The 24,530-nt window shown below is 37.2% G+C and overlaps 1 protein-coding gene across 4 annotated transcripts in view; it reads right to left on the minus strand.

Annotated features, from left to right (window-relative positions):
- CNTN3 (contactin 3) overlaps positions 1-24,530 on the minus strand; it is a 367,094-nt gene that overhangs the window by 207,875 nt on the left and 134,689 nt on the right. For all 4 annotated transcript variants that reach the window (XM_073230921.1, XM_073230922.1, XM_037019362.2 and 1 more), the window contains one exon: positions 5,476-5,651. In XM_073230921.1, coding sequence (XP_073087022.1) covers positions 5,476-5,651 — 176 coding nt within the window. The remainder of the gene's footprint in view (positions 1-5,475; positions 5,652-24,530) is intronic.

Consider the following 24,530-nt stretch of genomic DNA (forward strand, 5'->3'; position numbering starts at 1 on the left):
GCCAAGACTGCTAAGCAATCTATTTCCAAGCATAAAGTAAAAACTTGCGAGGCAGATGAAGACTGTGGGGAAACCCATGGGACTAAGTGGTACATTCTAGTTTTTCTTTATGAAAGATCTTTCAAAACAAAGGTAGGAAGACATCATGTACTTCACTCATCACATGTATTCTGACAGTATGCACCCCAACTCAGATACTCAGGAAAGTACCAGGCAAATAACAACAAAATAATCAACTTTTTGGGGAGAGGCAATCGACTACATGCTCCTAAGCTTGCAAGTTTTGCTGCATGTGCCAGGAATTAAAGGCCCACTCACCCTCTATGAGGCCCTTTCCTCAGGGATGGGTTTACAGAGAGCATCTCAAATGGGTAAGGCAATGTCTCCTTCTAGGATGAAGAGCAGGCTTGTCTGCTGCATGCTGTAAAAGAGGTGGATTCTATAAGCCCAGTGATGCTCAGCTTGGGAGCAAATTTATCCTAGCGCCTCCACCGGCCTCAGGGGCAAAGGGAACTGAAACACCTTGGTTGCTTTGAGTAATAAAGCCCTCTGTCACTGGCCCAGAAATACCACGTCTTCTGTCAACATCCATGAAACAGTAGCAGGCTAGCTTATTAGCTTGTGAGTAGAGTAAAATAAAATCCTGGACTCAACAACATTATCCTACTTAGATATAAAATATTGGCCAGGAAGGAGGAGCAGACTGGAAGAGGCATGATGCCATTCTAGAGGTATTTCCAAACAAGCCATATTCTCCAGTTTAGACTGACAGAGAAGAACTTGGTAATCTAGTTACACTTCTTTAGATACTATAGGGTATCAAGGATCTGTAATAGAAAAAATGTCACTGCTTAAGAAGAACAATGTATTTGGTGAAAGATTCCTGGGAATAGGGAATTAGACTGGGAGTTGCACATTCCCCTACAGATCAGGGAAGAGAAGCTGATCTCTGCATGTGGCAAAGAAAGCAGACCTAGGGTAATCCACCGACATCATTTATTGACAAAGGCTGAGTTTGGAGAAAATGATGCACTTTAGCACCTGTTGGAAATATTAAGCATAAAAATATTCTATTGGAAACACCAAATGGAACTAAGAGGAAAGACTGCCTCTAAGATACAAAACAATGTTTCTGAAAACGGACTGTAATTCCAAAAGAACACAAACAACAGATGTGGCTTCAATGAATCAGGTGCAAAAATTCCCAGGGAAGAACAGCCTGAGATAAAAAGTATTGCAAGAAATGAGACCAAAAAAAAAAAAATCAAATACATATACTATCAGTGTTTTTTTAAATAATAAATGAACCAAACATAAAACCAAAGATACAAAACAAACAAAATTGCCTGAACTGTCTGCAAAATATGTACAATAAGAGAATTTTTCAAGTTTTAATCAAAGTAAATTAAAAGAGGTCTAAACTTAGGTGTATGTATATTTTTAACTAAAAGGATGAAAGAAAAATAATCCTATATACAAGCAAAGGAAAAAAAAGGTGATGATGAGATTCCAAGAACCTCATTAGTCTGACCCCAGACTTCTGTTTAACAGCACTAATTCCAGAAGATGACAGAAAAAACGTATTTGGAATCCTTTGATAAAACAGTTTTGAAATCGTTTGTACTAACCAGAAGACATCTTCATATTTAAGGCAATAAAATGACATTCTTTAAAATTCAGGAGGATGAAACTTAGTTACATTTTAAATGCAATGTACTAAATGTTAAAATATCAGAATGAAATAATGGGAAGAAGTCTTGTGGTTGGCGTTATAACAAAGTGAAACATAGATAAATCATAGATTTTTGCAAAATTCTGGTTAAAAACAATGTGCACATGAGATTACATATATTTTCTATATACATGCATATATATGTATGTATATATATATATATATAAAATAATGAAAAAGTAACAAAATGACATGATGACTATGGAAATCACCAAGGTTGCAGAGTATACAGTAAGGGAAAAAAGGGGTTAAACTCCTTGTTTAAAATGGAGAGACACTGGAAAAATAATTTAGATTTAAAACTCTGGTTACTAGAGAAATATACATAATGTACTTTTAAACTTAGAGATAAACTTAAACTCATATAATAGAAGCATGATATATATAGCTTTCAAAATATCCAGGGAAAATACAAGTTAAAAAAGCAACAAAAAACACCATCAATAGTAGGGGGGAAAAAAAAGAAGAAAGGAAGGGAAGAATGAGCATGAGAAATGGAACACACAGAGTGTGATGCAGGAGCAAACCAGCCATTGCCTTATGAAAACAGGAAGCAGCAGAATACACCATGCATTAAATGACACATTAACACTTCACTAATGGCTTGCAGCAGAGGGGAGAGAAGAAAACTGCATTATAAGCAGAACACATGCATTATGATTTCAGAATTACTGAGGTACAAAGAACTAAAAGAAAACTTAGAACCAAGGTACTCCTGATGTGCATTATACACAAAATACACAACAATACAAAAGAGGCTAGTAAGAAGAAACAAAAAGCAGAAGGGAAATACATTATACATATATAATAAAAACTAAATTAGGTCTCAGGTACCGATTCTAAATTCCCTGGAAAAAGAATGCAGTTTTCTCAGTTGGGCCATGCATTCACCCAAGTCCAATTAACATGGTATATAGATGGTATATAGAGGCATACCTTGGACATATTGCAGGTCACAGACCACCACAATATAGTGAATATTCAATAAAGTGAGTCAAATTATTTTTTTTGGTTTCTCAGTGTATATAAATATTATGTGTACACTGTACTGTAGTCTGTTAAGTGTGCAATAGCATTATATGTAAAAAAATGTACATAACTTAATTTAAAAATACTACTAAAAAATGCTAACCATCATCTGAGCTTTCCACAAGTTGTAACCTTTTCTCTGGTGGAGTGTCTTGCCTCCATGTTGATGGCTGCTGAATGATCAGGGTGATGATTGCTGAAGAGTATGGTGGCTATGGCAATTTCTTAATAAGACAACAATGAAGTTTGCTGACAAATGATTTATCTGTAGCATGCAAAGCTGTTTGATAGTATTTTACCCACAGTAGAACTGCTTTTACACCTGAAGTCAATCCTCTCAAACCCTGCCACAGCTTTATCAACTAAGTTTATGCAATATTGTCAATCCTTTGCTGTCATCTCAACCCTCTTCACAACATTTACCACTAGATTCCATCTGAAGAAACCACTTTCTTTTGCTCATTCTTAAGTAGCAACTCCTTATTCCTTCACGTTTTATCATGAGATTGCAGCAATGCAGTCACATCTTCGGGGTCCACTTCTAATGCTAGTTATCTTGCTGTTTCCTCCACTGCCACACCTTCCTCCACTGTAGTCTTGAACACCACCAGAGTCATCCAGGAATCTTCCAAACTTCTGCTAATGTTGATAGTTTGACCTCATGAATCACAAATATTTTCAAAGGCATCTAGAACGGTGAATCTTTCCCAGAAGGTTTTAACTCACTTTGCCCAGATTCATCAGAGGAATCACTACCGATGGCAGCTCTCACCATAGAAAACATATTTCTTAAGTAATAAAAATTGGAAGTTGAAATGAATTCTTGCTTCACGGGCTGCAGAATGGATGCTGTGTTAGCAGGCATTCAAACATTAACCTCATTGTCCATCTCCATCAGAGCTCTTGAGTGACCAGGTGTATTGTCAATCAGCTGTAGTAGTTTTCAAAGAATCTTTTTTTTCTGAGCATTAGGTCTCAACAGTGGGCTTAAAATACTCAGTAAACCATGTTGAAAACAGATTGAATATCATCCAGGCTTTGCTCTTCCATTTTATAGAGCACAGGCTGAGGAGATTTAGCATAATCCTTAAAGGCTCTAGGATTTTTGGAATGGTAAATGAGCAGTGGTTTCAACTTCAAGTCACCATCTGCTTTAGCTACAAACAAAAGAAAGCCTATCCTTTAAATCCAGGCATCAACTTCTCCTCTCTAGCTATGAAAATCTTAGATGGCAACTTCTTCCTCTAGAAAGCTGTCCACGTCTATCGAAAATCTATTGTTTAGTGTAGCCACCTTCATAAATTATCTGAGCTAGATTTTCAGGATAGCTTACTCCAGCTTCTACATCAGCCCTTGCTGCTTCACCTTGCTTTTTTCTGTTATGAAGACAGCTTCTTTCCTCAAACCTCATGAAACAATTTCTAGCTTCCAATTGACATTGCTCTGGAAAAGGCTTTGGCTTAAGGAAATGTTGTAGCTGATTTGATCTATCCAGAACATTAAAACTTTCTCCATATTGGCAATACGTTTCTTTTACTTTCTTATCATTAGTGTGTTCACTGGTAGCACTTCTAATGGCCTTCAAGAACTTTTCCTTTGCATTCCCAACCTGGCTAACTGTTTGGTGCAAGAGGCCTAGATTTTGGCCTATCTTGGCTTTTAATATGCCTCCTTCACTAAGCTTAATCATTTCCAGTTTTTGATTTAAAGTGAGAGACATAAAATTCTTCCTTTCACTTGAATACTTGGAGGCTACTGTAGGGGTTACTAATTGGCCTAATGTCAATATTTTTGTGTCTTAGGGAATAGGGAAGCCCAAGGAAGGGGGAGAGATGGGAATGGCCAGTGGGTGGAGCACTCAGAACATACACAACATTTACTGATTAAGCTCACCATCCTACAAGGTTTGCAGGGCCCCAAAACAATTACAATAGTAGTGTCAAAGATCACTGATCACAAACCACCATAAAAAACATAATAATCATGAAAAAGCTTGAAATGCTGTGAGAATTATCAAAATGTGACACAGAAACTCTAAGTGAGCCAATGCTATTAGAAAAAAAAGGAAGTACTGATAGACTTCCTTGACCCAGGATTGCCCCAAACCTTCAATTAAAAAAAAAACAGAATACCTGTAATGTGCAGTAAAGCGAAGCATGATAAAAGGAGGTGTGCCTGCACAAACTTGGCTTCCAGAGCCAGGCTTCAGGGGAATGTGTTTAAGGTCACTGTGACCTGTATAACACTACAAAGGAAGTCAATGATACATCACATTCTTCTCTTTTCTTTCTCATTGTCTTTGTTCCTTAATATTTTCAAATTTGTCAGTGAAATTCTTTAATTTCAATGTTTTTCCAGAGTAAGGATCATGTCTGATAATTCCTTCATTATCTTTTAGGTTCTAACACAGTGCAAAGCAACAAAGTAGCTGCTTGATAAACATATCCTTACCTGGATTCTTTTTTCTCTCCTAAACAGAATCCTTAAAAAATAGTAAAATGGAAAACACCCCCCCAACACTCACACACATGCATATTTTAAGCTCCGATTTGTACAGTATATAGAAATGAAAAAAAAAATCATACTGAATTGCTTTCTCAACTGATTTAAATAATAAAATCCAGGTATTTTTCATGAAGTCCAAAAATGACTATACAAATTCAGTTACATATTTTTAAATGTTGGATTTGCTAGATATTTGAACATAAACTTACAGGCAAACTGGAGTTTAGCTTCTCTGCTAACAATCGTTCCAAGCGAATTTGTTGCAAAGCACTGATAATTTCCTGTATCCCGATTTCTGCTGGGGTTGACAACCACAAGATTTCCTCCATTCAATTTATAACGATATTCCATACTCAGATTAATATCACTTCCATTTAGCTGCCATCTGTAAAAACAAATGTCAAGGGTTTTCCCCTCTTAGTATATTTAAATTTAAAACAATATACATTATAGAATCATTTTAAACATCAGCTTTCTTATAGATGAAAGGCAATGAATATAGTACTCATGTGTTATATAACTGAAAATCAAATATGCCTAAATTACTTAACAGAAAAAAAAAGTTAAAAGTGTAGTAGAAAACACCACGGAGTAACATCTAAAAGTTAAGATTTTTCAAGATTTTTTGAAGAGGTGAGGATAACAGTTTGTTCAGTAGGGGAAAAATTAGGTTAGGTTTATATAGGTAAAGATGAAGCAGAAAGTTGAGGCGATTATCTCTTGTACTTCAGGCCAGTCTCATGCTGCCTATGAAGGGGAAAAAGAGCACATTTCTTTGATTTATCCAGACTGACTGAGCACATTTAATAAATTAATTGGATAAGTGCTCAACTATCCATTTCAATTTGTCTGGGTAAATACCTGCCCCTGAGGCCTTCTCCACTCTTCTAAGCCACCACAGTGCTATTTACTGAATGGTACACTGTGGTTAAAAGACCTAAATGTCACCTAGGGGGTCTGAAACGGTAACAGCACTAACCCCAGAGCTGTATTTATCAATGGGAAGACAAAATAAAAAATAAAGAACTTTTTTTTTTTGTGGGGGCATCTCTTCTATTTATCGATCAAATGGTTGTTAACAACAATAAAATTCTGTATAGGGTGATAGCTGGTACCTAGAATTATCATGTATATAAATGTTGAATCACTGTGTTGTACACCTGAAACTAATGTAATACTGTGTGTCAACTACCCTTCAATAAAAAATAAATAAATAAAATAAAATAATGAACTGATTTTTAAACAGAAAAGAATCAAGTTTTTAAACAGTAAGGGTATTTGGCACATCAAAGTAGATTTCACCTTTAAAAATGTATTAAATATCCTACAATCTCAAGAATAGATGCATTGTATAAATTAAGCCTTCCACCTCCTAGAAGGCTTCATTTTTGTCTTAAAATTATATTGCTATCAGTTCCATAGATTTTAAAGTATTGTAACAATCATCTCCATTGCTCTTTGTAATAACTTTAGGAAATTGGTGATATAATGCCCATTTCATAGGTGAAGATTTCAGTAAAATAGAGAAGTGTCAATTATCCCCACTCTATTGACTGCTGGATCAGAAGGAGTACCCATTTGAATTCTAGCCCAAGGTTCTTTAATAATGGCATGGGCCATCTAAAAATTGTTCTGTGTGTGTGTGTATACATATGTATCTTTATATTATATAGATATTATACACATAATATCTACCTATATAATATATACACAATATCTGACCCAGACATATTATATACTGGACATATTACATATTGTGAAAGGAAATAAAGAGATGAAATGTGAACATTATCATGAATGAAAGTATGTAAAATTATATGAAATACTACATAGCTGTGGAAATGTGTGATTTTTCACAGATATGAAAATGTCTCACTGATAATGGTGAAAATATTTCTTTGAATGTAGCCTGATACCATTTATATAAAGTTTTGTTATCATTTATATTAAGAATGTACTAAACATTTATCTTAAAATGTCTGAGAATGATAAACCTTGACTTTAAGGTATTTTAAAGGTCTGGAGACAAAGTGAGATGTGGGTAGGGGATGAACACTTAGAAATCAAGCTTTTTTAACTTCTCAACCTGAGTAATGATTAGATGGATGTTCATCATTATATTTGGCTGTTTATATTGTTTTTCTATATTGAAAATAATAACCAGTAAAATTTTGATGATGGAGACTACAGGAAATGAATAGAGTTGTAAGTATAGTCCCTAATGTTCAAAGTAACATTAATTGACACAAATGTCTCCCAAGTCCACAGTGACATTTCTTCTGAGAGATCAAAACGAAATTGAGAGGAAAAACTACAGGCCCCAGTCTTTTTCTTTTGGATGTAAGAGAACAAAATTACAAAGAGAGAAACAGCTGTGATGCTTCCTCGGCTGTGGCAAATTTCTGCGACTGGGTTTGTTTTGCTCTGTTTATAGAGTGGCTCTCGTATGGTCCTTGCAGGGGCAAGTCCATACTTACTTGTGCATTTTCGGCCACTTTCTTCTGGTTTGACTTTAATTCTGCTCTTCAGAGTTTTGAGGTCAGTCGTAAGCACTTATTAACCCTCCTTAATCTTATTCCTCCCCAACTCCTAGTACTACAGGAACTCAGAGAAAGGAAAGGAAAGGAAAGGAAAGCATCTATCTGCATTATCTGAATACTGCGCACTCTTGATAAGCTATGTGGTTTGCGAACCAGCATCATCAGTATTCTCATCATCACCTGATAGTTTGATGCAAACAGACTCTGGAGCTCCGGCCTTGATCTACTGAATCAGAATTAGCATCATAAAGAGATTTCCAAGTGTTTAATATGCACATTTAAGTTCGAGAAGAACTGGTTTATGCTGTCCCAAGCAACCATGTACTGCCTATGGGGTTCACAGCAGATAAGAATCCTCCAGGCCTGATTTAGCCTATTTCATATTCAACAACTGATTGGAAAGCTCTTCCTCCTCCCCGCCTCCCTTCCTTCCTTCCTTCATCCCTCCCTTCCTCTCTTGTGAAAAAATAAATATTATTGAGTATCAACATGTCAATTTTTCAGGTTCTAAGGACATGGTGATAAAGGTACCCTCCCTTCATGGAGCTTATATGTTTGTGGAGGCTTTTTTTATGTTTTCTAGTTTCTGCCCCACCCTTTTGTCTAGTCTGCAGACCTTAGCCAATTCTAACAGGTTAACAGCACCATGAACAGAAATGGGACTCAGAACCAAGCACCTATGGTTTACGGGTTGGACTCATTCCTTAATAGCTGTGTGCCCAAGAACAAATTACTTAACTCCCATAAATGTAAGTTTTTGACATGTGAAATGAAGAGAATGCAGTCTTTCCCATAGGATTGTTCTATAAGCGTATTTAGAAAATGTATGCAAAGCTCGAAGCTCAAGGCAGCCACTCAACAAAAGTGTAAACACCATTGTTAACATGAGAAGAAGCTCTGTCAAAGGCTGCAAACCTGTCAGTCCACTGTTTTCCTTTTATCTCATTCCACTGAGTAGTCATTGATTTTATGTAACTTGTTTGATTCAATGCTTTTGGTCATTGTCTCTCATGTAGTACAGACTTTATCTTCCACATACAGTTTGTCTGCATTTCTACCTGCCTGAGAAGTCAGCAAAATATGAGAGGAGACACATGCTGGGTTTGACGGTCAAAGAATAAACTTGATAGTAAATAGCAAGTGGGTGGGTTGAATTTTTAAGCTATATAAATGATTTGTCAGTTACTAAGTCCCATAATGCTTGCAGTGGAGAGAACACCTCTGAACTCAAATCCAGAAAGATGTGACTAATTTCACACACTTTTGAATGAAAAACTGTTCAGAACAAAGGGTACTTACTTGTGTGTTGATTGCCTACAAAATACAGTTTGTATGGGGAAAAAAAGACTTTGGTTCTACAGTTAGAATGTTTATGGTCTGACTAAGCATGCCTGATGGTTTCATTTGAAAATTGTGTTTTTGTGTTTAGCTGATGAATAATAAAGGTACAAGGACTATGTGGAAAATTATAAAGATAAATAAAAATATGGAGAAGCACTTCTTTTTGCCTCTTTACTAGCTGGAAAGATTTAAGAGATCATAAAGTATGTGGGAAGATACTTTATTTCAGTAAACATCTAAGATCTAAAAGCTATCATCCAAAGTTTTGACTAAAGAACCAAAATGGAAAAGATTTTTTTTTATTATGCATAAATGTTTCTTACTTCCTTTAGCTCAGTCTTCATCATATATACATAATCCCTAGATGATTGCACTATGTGAAAAGGCAAACATTACTCTTTTAAATATGTTTCTCTTATACCAAAAGAATGAATGTATTGTTTTACCAAATTCTTCAGAGCTAAAATATACTGCAGATACCCTGAAGACTGTTAATTTTTTTTAAAAAAAGCAGTATAATTATTTTGCTCCTTCCTAAAGCTATTCATCATTAAATGGAATTCATCCCCAGGGGATGTAAATTTTCTCAATATCTTATTAAACACTGATTGTCCACTTGCTGAAAATATGTGAATTCAGACGGGTCATCTCTGTTTAAATTCTGAAATGTGTAAGCAGTCTCTGGGCCTGGGCTTCCAAACTATTTCATCCCAAGAAAAATTGCTTACTTAAGGTCTTAAGCCAAAATGTTCATCTTTGGGACTGATTTTTAAATATTTCTGATGTTTTCTTCTGCATAAACAATACTAAGGAAAACTGAAGGCATATATATATATATATATATATATATATATATACACTCCTTTCACTAAGTATGTGTCCAATAAATCCACAAATTAGACTAGTTTTCTTTGCAGTAAACTGTAATCCAACTGTTCATAGTTCATGAACACAAAATATAGTAGCAAAGTATGACAGAAAAGTGGCAAATTCAGGTCATATCTTTGGGAGACTTTTAGAGGTAGATACTATGTTTCAGTTTTGCACTTTCATGCTCCTTTGCAAAAGGAACATGTCCATTTTCATGAAGGAATCTGAGGTTCATGAGGAACTCTAAAGTCTAAAAATTAAATCTTTTTTAAATACGGAGATTGCTTAGAATTTCATAACAGTAACATTTTCCTACCCACATTCCATCCAAAAGGCTTAATAATACAGTGATCTGGAGCAAAAGAAGACAGCCCGGTGGCTCTTGGGGCTGTATGCGCCGGCATTTCAATCATACAACGTTTACATTGTGATCTAGAAACAGGCTAACTTTGTAGCTTCACTTCAGTGCTAAATGTCACACGATTAAGCACCTTTGCATAATCATCATGTTCTAACACTCTTAAATGATCTTATAAGTTCATTGTCAGCCTTCAGTGTTCAAATCCTCATTCTACACGAATTAGGATTTGCTTTCAGAATCCATTAATGAGAAAGGGTTTATTATCCATATTTCACAAACCTACTGATTCTCAGGGGATGTGTACTCATCCCTTTTAACTGCTTGGTGTGGATGGCCTATGCAAATTTGTTTCAGGGCCAGTCCCTAGAGGTTCGGTTGCTCAAAGAAATACTGGGATGCTCGCTGTGCCGGACTACCTGAGGCAGCATGAGTGTGCTCCGTCCACTTCTCAATCTCAGTTAAATCCCCTACACACAGGACACTGGTATCAACCTCACTGGAAATAGACTAGGCAGGTAAAGTGAGTGAGCAAACTGAGCCAAGCCTACTACGATAAAATGGTGGAGCCTATGGCCAACTTCCCCCTAAAAAAAGGTTTGAGTGTAATTTCTTTAAAATATCATGCATGCAGTTGGGCCAACCATTTTTGAATCTTGAATATAGAGCATAAGATTCCTGACCCAGGAGGTATTTCAACTGACAGTTATTACTTTAAAATGATGAAAACTGTAAATGTTATTGCCAGGAAATAAATGAAAACATCATGATGTTGTATAACATGAATATAAATTGTTGACTTCCCATTCAAACAACAAATTATGTGTAAGAGTGTGTGTGTGTGTGTGTGTGTGTGTGTGTGTGTGTGTGTGTGTGTGTGTAAGCACACAGATGTGCACTCAAACGCAAATTTATGGAATAATGAGTTGAATCAATGTAAAAAGTCTAAATTCTATGGAGCTGACAGGTACTTTTCAAAGCATATAACCTCCATTGGATGATGACTGTTTCAATCACTGTTAAATTCCCACCACCAGACATAACAGGTGGTCTATAGCAGATGCTTACAGAAGTTTCCTGAATGTAGCAATCTAATTTAACCTCTAACCTAGCCACCTCCCACTGGGGTTATCCATATTATCAATAAGCATCTCAAAGATGGAGAATGAATGCATAATTATTTTCACTTACCTTACCGATTATTATTTATCACTCTAGTTATTATCACATACGGTAACTTCTTACACAAAACTGTAATTGTATGGAATATCAATACTGAATATAAACATAGATGTATCTTTTCAGTATAATTTAAGGCACCAAAGCCTTACACCCTGGGTCTTCCTCTAGAACATGGTAACAAGGTTAGAAAATGTCCCCCTTTTATATTGAAACTAACAAAACTGAAAATAAATTGAGTGACTTCAGGAAGTTTCAAAACAATCCTGGGTTGTAATTCATCTTACAGTTGATTTATATCACAATAAAATCATTGTCCTTCAGGAATATCTATCTATACTACCACACAAAATCTGGTCAGGGAAATGGAAATATAAACAATATTCTGGAGAAAAACAGATGTCACATGTTAGACTTCAACATAAAGCCAAAAGAACAAAATAACTTACTAAAATTTTTAGGGGGCTGAGGCTCACTTTGGGAAATATGTCTACGCTAAACACTTGTTAAATCAACAGGCAATACTTTATTTGGGGTTTGACAGGAAAATTAGGAATTTAATCAGAGAAGCAATTTGTGGTTTTCAATGTGGTTTTCAAGCTAATAAGCAAATGCGTTTGTGTTGAAATGCGATGTTTGTTAATATGTTTACTGAAGTGATGAGAATAATTGCAGCCCTTGAAAGAATGAATGTCTAAATTTGCATATTCAATACTTTATCCAAAAATAACTAGTTAAGTTTCAGCAAAAATTGCTGAAGATATAAATTGGTTAAATTGTGATTCTGTGTTTTTAAAAATTGAGTTTTTAAAATGTGTTTTATGACATAAATTCTCATTTATCACTCAATAATAAACTTTAAACATAGACATTTTAAAAAATGAGAAAGAGATTAGTTACACTGGGATTAAAAATAGCTTCAGTTTACACAGTCAGAGAGCCTAGTTCAAATTGATCCATGATTATTTTAAAATTATTCCGAGAATTATTACAGCAAATGTTTGCTATTCTGACCTTCCCTGCATTCATTTTTGATTTTTCTGTCAGTGGTGTTTCTCATTCTCCTTTGAAGAAGCCACTCCTCACCTGACCCAGGCCTGGCCACTCAGAACATAGCAGGTCTCAGGCCTTAATAACTGGCTCAGACCACGAATGGAACCAATCTGATTTACCCAGTGTTTGATCAGTGCATGTTTTATTTCCTCTGTACCTCACTGCAAAAACCTAAGAAACAGGAACAACAAAAAGATGCAAATTATTTTTTTATACTGTCTTCTTTACTATCTAAAATCTAACCTCTACATTTCTCCTGCGTGGTGACTATTCACAGAATTAGCAATGTCTCTATTAAATGTTTTCTGACACCATTTGCAGGTTTTGTTGACAGTAATAGGAAAGATGAGTTGTCTTATGGGTTGATTTTAAGAGGAAGGATATGAGAAAAGCTTGGCATTCCAGACAGCCATTTCTGTACCTCAAGGGCAATCTGTATTAAAATGTAGCCCCAAAAAGGGATCTATCCAACTGAAGAATATTCTGTAGAACAAACAACCGCTTCTGATCCTGTGATACTTCAGAACATTCTTGTCTCCTATCTCCTAAAACATGATCTAACCCCAAATCCTTTTGTTTCTTTCCCCACTTGATAACTTCACTCCAATTTTTATTTTCAATGCCACCAATTCAGCATTCACTGTTTGCTAGCTTTTGGAATGTAAAGATGAATCATGCACTGTCCTCATTTTTAAGGGAATTACATCCGACCAAGGCAAGCATATTTCACCTTGGGTTTATGATGCAGGCATGGCTTGCAACTGAAGGGTGCGTTGATGGAGAACTGAGGCTATCCAGAGGGCTTCATGGGACAGATGGTAGTGCAGCCAAATTTAAAATGCCCTTTAAGAGATGTCATCTACTTCAACTTGCTTCAGGCACTATAGGGGTTCTTTATTTTTTATGGTGCGCAATGATTCCAACCACATGAACATTTCATTGCTCTCAGAAACTAATTGTGGGTGTTGGGAACAGAGCTCATCACCTGGACAGACCTGAGGATAACAGGAGCTCAGTGTGAAGATAAAAACAGAGAATGGAACACAGTAACCTAGAAGATAATCTAGCAGAAAGGCCCTATATTTCCTTAAGGGCCAATATAATATAGGGGAATAGTAACTTTAATTTGCCTCAGAGCATAAAAATAAACTAAAAGTGACTTCAGATCTTACATGGCAACAACATATATGTAAGGGACAAAACTGCATATAATTGATATTTTGCTTAAAATACATGTCATATATTACTAAGAATATACAGTGTAATATATTTAAGATATATATATATTATAGTAAACATTACAGTACATATGCTACATAGGCTATATATGCTATTTCCAAGTATTCTACATAGAATACACATGTATATATCACATATATAAAATTTATAGAATATATATATATATATAGAATATATAAACAAATGTATTATATGTGGCATGATGTATACTATTATGTGGTAAGTGTATGTGGATAGACTTCTCTTCCTTACATTGACTCCTTGAAGAAATGGTGAGTAGAAATTAGTCTACTATTTTGTTTTCCTTTTCTAATAATACTAAATGCATTTTCAGGAATTGCAGTAAATTAAATACATGCAGAATGTGACTCTACCAGAGGGAAAGATACCGAAAAGGGGAGAAAGTGTAGCCAGAGAAGATTTGAATTTTCCATACTATTCTGTGCTTATAACTTGTATTTCCAAGATTCCTAACATTCTACTTTATTAAAATTATTTAATTGTTATATAGGGATGGAAGAGAATGATGTCAGGTTGCTTCCTTGCAAAGAGAAAATACTGAAGAGCATTTATAGAAAAGAGTTCTGCATCCAAGGGTCAGACTAGAACAGGATCCTAGACCAGAATTTTGTGGGAGCATACACATGATCTGTGTCTTCTACAATACAGTAGCTATGAGCCACATGTCACTAAAGAGCACTTGAAATGAGGCTACTTTCACTAAGGAATATCATTTTTTTTTATTAAGGTATCATTAATATACAGTCTTATGAAGGTTTCACATGAGCAACATGGCAATATCTACAACTCCCCCCATCATCAAGTAACCAAGAGACACCCTATTACAGTCATGGTACATCAGCATAGTAAGATGCTACAGAGTCACTACTTGCCTTCTCTCTGCCATACGGCCTTCCCTGGGCCCCTCTTTATTCCCTTCACCTCCCTTCCCACCTACCCTCCCCAACCCTTATCCCTTCAGTAAACACTAGCCCATTCTTGGGATCTGTGAGTCTGTGGCTGTTCTGTTCCTTCAGTTTTTGCTTGTTATACTGCAAAAATGAGTGAAGTAATTTGGTACTTGTCTTTCTCCACCTGACTAATTTCACTGAGCAAAATACGCTTCACCTTCATCAATGTTTTTGTAAATATTAGGATTTGTTTTATTCGTATGGCTGAATAATATTTCATTGTGTAAATGTACCACTTCTCCTCTATCTATTCATCTAGTGATGGACACTTAGGTTGCTTCCATATCTTGGCTATTGTAAATAGTGCTTCAATAAACAAAGGGGTGAGTATGTCTTTTTGAATCTGGGATCTTATTTCATAGAGTAAATTCCTAGGAGCTGAATTCCTGGGACAAATGGTATTTCTCTTTTCAGTTTTTAGAGGAACCTCCATTTTGCTTTCCACAATGGTTGAACAAATTTAATTTCCCACCAGCAGGGTAGGAGGGTTCCGCTTTCTTGGCATCCTCTGCAGCATTTTTTGTTGGTTGTCTTTTGGATGTTGGCCATCCGAACTGGTGTGAGGTTATATCTCATTGTGGTTCTAATTCGCATTTCCCTGATGATTAGATATGTGCAGCATCTGTTCATTTACCTGTTGGCCATCTGAATTTCTCCATTGGAGAAGTGTCTGTACAGATTTTCAACTTATTTTTTGCTTTAGGTATAATTAATCTATAATTACATGGTGAACATTATATTTATTAGACTCCCACCATCACCAACTCCCCCCAACATAGCCCATTACAGTCAATGTCCATCAGCACAGTAAGATGCTGTAGAATCACTACTTGTCTTCTCTGTGTTGTACAGCCCTCCCTGTGCTCTCCCACACATTATACAGGCTAATCATAACGCTCCCTTTCTTCCCCCAACACCTTATCCCTCCCTTCCCACCAATGCTCCCCTCTCCCTTTCCCATTGGTAACTGTTAGTTCATACTTGGGTTCTGTGAATCTGCTGCTGTTTTGCTCCTTCAGTTTTTTTTGTTGTTATACTCCACAGATAAGTGAAACCATTTGATACTTGTCTTTCTCTGGTAGGCTTATTTCACTGAGCATAATACGCTCTAGCTTCATCCATATTGTCACAAATGATAAGATTTGTTTTCTTCTATGGCTGAATAATATTCAATTGTGTATATGTACCACATCTTCTTTATTCATTCATCTACTGATAGACATTTAGGTTGCTTCCATTTCTTGGCTACTGCAAATAGTGCTGCGATACACATAGGGGTACATATGTCTTTTTCAAACTGGTCTGCTGCATTCTTAGGGTAAATTCCTAAAAGTGGAATTCCTGGGTCAAATGGTATTTCTATTTCTAGTTTTTTGAAGGACCTCCATATTGCTTTTCACAATGGTTGAACTAATTTACATTCCCACCTGCAGTGTAGGAGCGTTCCCCTTTCTCCACAACCTTGCCAACATGTATTGTTGTTTGTCTTTTGGATGGTAGCCATCCTTACTGGTGTGAGGTGACATCTCATTGTGGTTTTAGTTTGCATTTCTCTAATGACTAGCGATGTGGAGCATCTTTTCATGTGTCTGAGGGCCATCTGAATTTCTTCTTTGGAGAACTGTCTCTTCAGCTGCTCTGCCCATTTTTTAATTGGATTATTTGCTTTTTGTTTGTTGAGGTGCATGAGCTTTTTTTTTTTTTCTATTTTTTTCTCAGAGAGCATCTCTCATATTTATTGATCAAATGGTTGTTAAGAACAATAAAATTCTGTATAGGGGAATCAATGCTCAATGCACAATCATTAATCCATCTCAAGCCTAATTCTTGTCAGTCTCCAATCATCTGCTGAAGCATAACGAACAAGTTCTTACATGGTGAACAAATTCTTACATAGTGAATAAGTTCTTATATGGTGAACAGTACAAGGGCAGTCATCACAGAAACTTTCGGTTTTGATCACGCATTATGAACTATAAACAATCAGGCCAAATATGGATATTCATTTGATTTTCATACTTGATTTATATGTGGATCCCACATTTCTCCCTTTATTATTATTACTATTTTTATTTTTAATAAAATGCTGAAGTGGTAGGTAGATGCAAGATAAAGGTAGAAAACATAGTTTAGTGTTGTAAGAGAGCAATTGTAGATGATCAGGTGTGTGCCTGTAGACTATGTGCTAATCCAAGATAGACAAGGGCACTAAAACATCAACAGATGCAGAAGATTTCTCTCCAAACATGGGGGGTGAGGTTCTAAGCTTCACCACTGCTGACCCCCAATTTCTCACCTGATGGCCCCAATACGACTGTGCCTGTCTTAGGTTGTACCTCCCTTGAGGAATCTTACCCGTCTCTGGCTAACTAGTCATCTTCCGGGGCCATACAGGGAAATGTAAAGTTGGTAAGTGAGAGAGAAGCCATATTGTTTGAAAAGGTTAGCTTTTTACATCTTTGCAGATTTATGCCCTGTGGCTTCTATGCCCAGCATTTGCCTTGAGGTATCTTTACCACTTGGAAGAAATATGATACTCGGTAAATTCGATATGAGGCATGAATTCTATTTAAGGGTTGTAATTAGGAAGGAAGAAGAAAAGCTATAGAGGTAGCAGATGGAGGAAAACATGGGAGGATTGATTATTTCTTTGACATATCTTCTTGTAGAGTAACTTAAGCATGTATAGATTTTAAACTACTAACTAAATTGCGCACACACATTAACATAATAGGAATACAGTTACATAAACAAAGCAGATCTATAATTACCAGCCATCTCCAGTGAAACCAAGAAAACCAGTTAAGCACCCTAGGCATTTGTGAAAATTTGTCTATGATATGATGGATATTGTCCAACTGTACTTGAACAGTCTGAGAGAAATCAGACAAATTAAAGCAACCCATTTCTGGGATCTGTTCACATCCCATATGTTCTTTTAACCATAGATAGTCTATAGTCATAAGATTTTGGAGCGCTACAACTTGCACCCCTCCCAACTCCTGATTGAGTTCCAACAGTACAGATCCAGTCAAATTCGTTGTCTCACTGTATGCACATGCCAGCCTAGACATCTCCCTCCTCATTCCAATGGCAAGTCCAGGAAACGGTGGGATGGACAGAGCCACAACCGCAGCATCGCCCAGATCCCTGTGGAGGCTTTTTGATGATCATCTTCTGGTATGAGTCTTCCAGAGAGTGCTGATGTTGGAAGTTCTTCTTTATATCGTATCTTAGTTCATTTTCTGGGTAGCCAAATTAGGCTTTGATCCTCTGTATAAACACAAAAAGACCCTTTGCCCACACTTTGATATGCCCTGTATACCACTGTGTAGAACTCATTGGAGGTCACCACACCAGAAATGCTTTTTTCTTTTTTATTAAGAGAAAGGAATATTATCCTCCATAGCCGATCATCTGACACCCTTTAAGTGATCAAAATTAAGGATATTTAAAGCATGCGTTAATTGTTGATTTACCGTTAGTTTTATTCTATCAAAGAGTAATCCCCTTTTCTTTCTTTCTTTCTTTTTTTTTTTTAATCTTTAATCTACACTTACATGAAGAATATTATGTTTACTAGGCTCTCCCCTATACCAGGTTCCCCCTATAAACCACTTTAGAGTCATAGCAAAATGTTTTCGAATCACTACTTGTCCTCTATGTGTTGTACAGCCCTCCCCTTTCTCCCTCCCCCCCATGCATGCTAATCTTAATAACCCCTTTCTTCTTCCCCCCCTTATCCCTCCGACCCACCTATCCTCCCCAGTCCCTTTCCCTTTGGTACCTGTTAGTCCATTTTTAGGTTCTGTAATTCCACTGCTGATTGGTTCCTTCAGTTTTTCCTTTGTTCTTATACTCCTCAGATGAGTGAAATCATTTGGTATTTCTCTTTCTCTGCTTGGCTTGTTTCACTGAGCATAATACCCTCCAGCTCCATCCATGTTGCTGCAAATAGTAGGACTTGCCCTCTTCTTATGGCTGAGTAGTATTCCATTGTGTATATATACCACATCTTCTTTATCCATTCATCTACTGATGGACATTCAGGTTGCTTCCAATTCTTGGCTATTGTAAATAGTGCTGCAATAAACATAGGGGTGCATCTGTCTTTCTCAAACTTGATTGCTGCGTTCTTATGGTAAATTCCTAGGAGTGAAATTCCTGGGTCAAATGGTAAGTCTGTTTTGAGCATTTTGATGAACCTCCATGCTGCTTTCCACAATGGTTGAACTAATTTACATTCCCACCAGCAGTCTACGAGGGATCCCCTTTCTCCACAGCCTCGCCAACATTTGTTGTTGTTTGTCTTTTTGATGGCAGCCATCCTTACTGGTGTGAGGTGATATCTCATTGTAGTTTTAATTTGCATTTCTCTGATAATTAGCGATGTGGAGCATCTTTTCATGTGTCTGTTAGCCATCTGTATTTCTTTTTTGGAGAACTGTCTGTTCAGTTCCTCTGCCCATTTTTTAATTGGATTATTTGTTTTTTGTTTGTTGAGGCATGTGAGCTCTTTATATATTTTGGGCATCAAGCCTTTATTGGATCTGTCATTGACAAATATATTCTCCCATACTGTAGGGTTCCTTTTTGTTCTATTGATGGTGCCTTTTGCTGTACAGAAGTTTTTCCGCTTAATATAGTCCCACTTGTTCATTTTTGCTGTTGTTTCCTTGCCTGGGGAGATATGTTCAAGAAGAGGTCACTCATGTTTATGTCTAAAAGGTTTTTGCCTATGTTTTTTTCTAAGAGTTTTATGGTTTCATGACTTACATTCAGATCTTTGCTCCATTTTGAATTTACTTTTGTGTATGGGGTTAGACAATGGTCCAGTTTCATTCTCCTACATGTAGCTGTCCAGTTTTCTCAGCACCATCTGTTGAAGAGACTGTCATTTCCCCATTGTATGTCCATAGCTCCTTTATCAAATATTAATTGACCATATATGTTTGGGTTAATGTCTGGAGTCTCTAATCTGTTCCACTGGTCTGTGGCTCAGTTCTTGTGCCAGTACCAAATTGTCTTGAATACTATGGCTTTGTAGTAGAGCTTGAAGTTGAGGAGTGAGATCCCCCCTACTTTATTCTTCTTTTTCAGGATTGCTTTGGCTATTCGGGGTCTTTGGTGTTTCCATATGAATTTTTGAATTATTTGTTCCAGTTCATTGAAGAATGTTGCTGGTGATTTGATAGGGATTGCATCAAATCTGTATATTGCTTTGGGCAGGATGGCCATTTTGACGATATTAATTCTTCCTAGCCATGAGCATGGGATGAGTTTCCATTTGGTAGTGTCCCCTTTAATTTCTCTTAAGAGTGACTTGTAGTTTTCAGGGTATAGGTCTTTCACTTCTTTGGTTAGGTTTATTCCTAGGTATTTTATTCTTTTTGATGCTATTGTGAATGGAATTGTTTTCCTGATTTCTCTTTCTATTGGTTCATTGTTAGTGTATAGGAAAGCTACAGATTTCTGTGTGTTAATTTTATATCCTGCAATTTTGCTGTATTCTGATATCAGTTCTAGTAGATTAGGAGTGGAGTCATTAGGATTTTTTATGTACAATATCATATCATCTGCAAATAGTGGCAGTTTAACTTCTTCTTTACCAATCTGGAATCCTTGATAGTTCCCGATCTCAGAGGAAATGCTTTCAGCTTCTCGCTGTTCAGTATAATGTTGGCTGTGGGTTTATGATATATGGTCTTTATTATGTTGAGGCACTTGCCCTCTATTCCCATTTTGCTGAGAGTTTTTATCATGAATGGATGTTGAATTTTGTCAAATGCTTTTTCAGCATCTATGGAGATGATCATGTAGTTTTTGTCTTTCTTTTTGTTGATGTGGTGGATGATGTTGATGGATTTTCGAATGTTGTACCATCCTTTCATCTCTGGGATGAATCCCAATTGGTCATGGTGTATGATCCTTTTGATATACTGTTGAATTCTGTTTGCTAATATTTTATTGAGTATTTTTGCATGTACATTCATCAGGGATATTGGTCTGTAATTTTCTTTTTTGGTGGGGTCTTTGCCTGGTTTTGGTATTAGGGTGATGTTGGCTTCACAGAATGAGATTGGGAGTATTCCCTCCTCTTCTATTTTTTGGAACACTTTAAGGAGAATGGGTATTATGTCTTCTCTGTGTGTCTGATAAAATTCCGAGATAAATCCGTCCAGCCCCGGGGTTTTGTTCTTGGGTAGTTTTTTGATTACCGTTTCAATTTCTTTGCTCGTAATTGGTTTGTTTAACTTTTGTGTTTCTTCCTTGGTCAGTCTTGGGAGGTTGTATTTTTCTAGGAAGTTGTCCATTTCTTCTAGGTTTTCCAGCTTGTTGGCATATAGGTTTTCATAGTAGTCTTTAATAAATCTTTGTATTTCTGTGGAGTCTGTCGTGATTATTCCGTTCTCATTTCTAATTCTGTTGATTTGTGTTGATTCTCTTTTTCTCTTAATAAGTGTGGCTAGAGGCTTGTCTTTTTTTTTTTTCTCAAAGAACCAGCTCTTGGTTTCGTTGATTTTTGCTATTGTTTTATTCTTCTCAATTTTGTTTATTTCTTCTCTGATCTTTATTATGTCCCTCATTCTGCTGACTTTAGGTCTCATTTGTTCTTCTTTTTCCAGTTTCAATAATTGTGATGTTAGACTATTCATTTGGGATTTTTCTTCCTTCTTTAAGTGTGACTGGATCGCTATATACTTTCCTCTTAAGACTGCTTTCGCTGCATCCCACAGAAGTTGGGGATTCATGTTGTTGTTGTCATTTGTTTCTCTATATTCCTTGATCTCTATTTTGATTTTTTCATTGATCCATTGATTATTTAGAAGCATGTATTTAACCCTCCATGTGTTTGTGAGCCTTTTTGTTTTCTTTGTAGAATTTATTTCCAGTTTTATACCTTTGTGGTCTGAAAAATTGGTTGGTAGAATTTCAATATTTTGGAATTTACTGAGGTTCTTTTGTGAGCTAGTATGTGGTCTATCCTGGAGAATGTTCCATGTGCACTTGAGAAGAATGTGTATCCTGTTGCTTTTGGATGTAGAGTTCTATAGATGTCTATTAGGTCCATCTGTTCTAGTGTGTTGTTCAGTGCCTGTGTGCCCTTCCTTATTTTCTGCCCAGTGGATCTATCCTTTGGGGTGAGTGGTATGTTGAAGTCTCCTAAAATGAATGCATTACAGTCTATTTCCCTCTTTAGTTCTGTTAGTATTTGTTTCACATATGCTGGTGCTCCTCTGTTGGGTGCATATATATTTAGAATGGTTATATCCTCTTGTTGTATTGAGCCCTTTATCATTATGTAATGTCCTTCTTTATCTCTTGTTACTTTCTTTGTTTTGAAGTCTATTTTGTCTGATACTAGTATTGTAACACCTGCTTTTTTCTCTCTGTTGTTTGTATGAAATATCTTTCTCCATCCCTTGACTTTAAGTCTGTGCATGTCTTTGGGTTTGAGGTGAGTCTCTTGTAAGCAGCATATGGATGGGTGTTTGTTTTTTATCCATTCTATCACTCTGTGTCTTTTGATTGGTGCATTCAGTCCATTTACATTTAGGGTGATTATTGAAAGATATGTACTTATTGCCATTGCAGGCTTTAGATTTGTGGTTACCAAAGGTTCAAGGTTAGCTTGTTTACTACCTTATTGTCTGACTTAACTCGCTTATTGAGCTCTTATAAACACAGTCTGATGATTATTTCTTTCCCTTCTTTTTCCTCCTCCCCCATTCCTCATATGTTGGGTGTTCTGTTCTGTGCTCTTTTTAGGAGTGCTCCCGTCTAGAGCAGTCCCTCTAAGATCCCTGTAGAGGTGATTTGGGGGAGGCAAATTCCAACTTTTGCTTGTCTGGGAATTGTTTAATCCCTTCTTCGTATTTAAATGACAATCGTGCTGGATACAGTATCCTTGATTCAAGGCCCTTCTGTTTCATTGCATTAAATATATCACGCCATTCTCTTCTGGCCTGTAAGGTTTCTTTTGAGAAGTCTGATGATAGCCTGATGGGTTTTCCTTTGTAGGTGACCTTTTTTCTCTCTCTCGCTGCCTTTAATTCTCTGTCCTTGTCCTTGATCTTTGCCATTTTAATTATTATGTGTCTTGGTGTTGTCCTCTTTGAGTCCTGTCTCTTGGGAATTCTGTGTGCCTCCATAATCTGAGCAACTGTTTCCTCCCCCAGTTTGGGGAAGTTTTCAGCAATTATTTCTTCAATGCACTTTCTATCCCTTTTTCTCTCTCTTCTTCTTCTGGTACCCCTACAGAGCGAATATTGTTCCATTTGGATTGGTCACAGAGTTCTCTTAATATTCTTTCATTCCTGGAGATCCTTTTATTTCTCTCTGCCTCAGCTTCTCTGTGTTCCTGTTCTCTGATTTCTATTCCATTAACTGTCTCTTGCACCTCATCCAGTCTGCTCTTAAGTCTTTCCAGAGATTGTTTTATTTCTGTAATCTCTCTCCTGACTTGATCCCTAATCTCTTGCATATTTCTCTGCAGGTCCATCAGCATGGTTATGCCCTTTATTTTGAAATCTTTTTCAGAAAGATTGATTATATCTATCTCCCCAGGCCCTCTATTGGGGTTGTCTGGGTAATTCTGGACTTGACCAAATTCTTCTGCCTTTTCATGGTGATAGAAGTAGTCATAGGCAGATGGCATGTGTGTCAGCTGGAAGAACAAGTTCCCTTCCTGCTTGCTGGTCACCTTGCCCTTCTTCCATGCCTGTACCTGTTACCCGCACACCGGGAGCATCTTCCGGGTTAATCCCATGAGCTGCCACAGTCAGGGCAGCCCAGAGCCCTTTTGGGAGTGGCAGGTGCACTGGGTGTGCTCTCCTGTGAGAACAGTGCCTTCACACCTTGCCCTAGCTTCCTCTTCCTGCGCCTGGCAGCTGCACACCAGTGGTAGCCTCTGGATCTGGCCCAGGCATCTATGCCCGAGGAAGAGACTCTGGGTGGGGCAGCTCCAGCTGGGGGTAATGAATGGAAGGCTGCTTATCACTGTGAGTGGCCTTAGAGCTGTGTTGCCACCCAGGGGATTGGGGCACCTGAAGTTCCTCAGTATTCCCAGCCTTCTGGGCTGGGTGTGCCAGGAAGATTCTGTCCTGATGTGAAGCCCCTGTCACTTTAAGACTTTCAAAAAGCACTGGCTGTTCTTCTTTCCCAGGGGTGTCAGCTGCGGGGACACGCTTGTAGATTTTACTGTTCCATTTCCCTAATATCCAGCACACCATTCAATGTGTGTCTGCGTTCCTGGTGCGGATGACTAGGGCTGGTTATTTAGCAGTCCTGCAGTTCCACTCCCTCCCCACTGCAACTCCTTTCCTCCCACCATTGAGCTGGGGTGGGGGGAGTGTTTGGGTCCTGCTAGGTACCGGCTTGTATCTTACCCCCTTTGTGAGATGCTGAGTTCTCACAGATGTAGATGTAGCCTGGCTGTTGTACTGTATCATCTGGTTTCTCTTTTAGGAGTAGTTTTATTTGTTGTATTTTCAAAAATATATATGGTTTTGGGAGATTTCCACTGCCCTACTCATGGTGCCATCTTGGCTCCTTACCCCTCTCTGCCCATTTTTTAATTGGGTTATTTACTTTTTGGGTGTTTAGGCATGTGAGCTCTTTATATATTTTGGATGTTAACTCCTTATTGGATATGTCATTTATGAATATATTTACCCATACTCTAAGATGCCTTGTTCTACTGATGGTGTCTG

Source organism: Manis javanica, chromosome 3, assembly GCF_040802235.1.
Source record: "Manis javanica isolate MJ-LG chromosome 3, MJ_LKY, whole genome shotgun sequence".
NCBI classification, from domain to species: domain Eukaryota; kingdom Metazoa; phylum Chordata; class Mammalia; order Pholidota; family Manidae; genus Manis; species Manis javanica.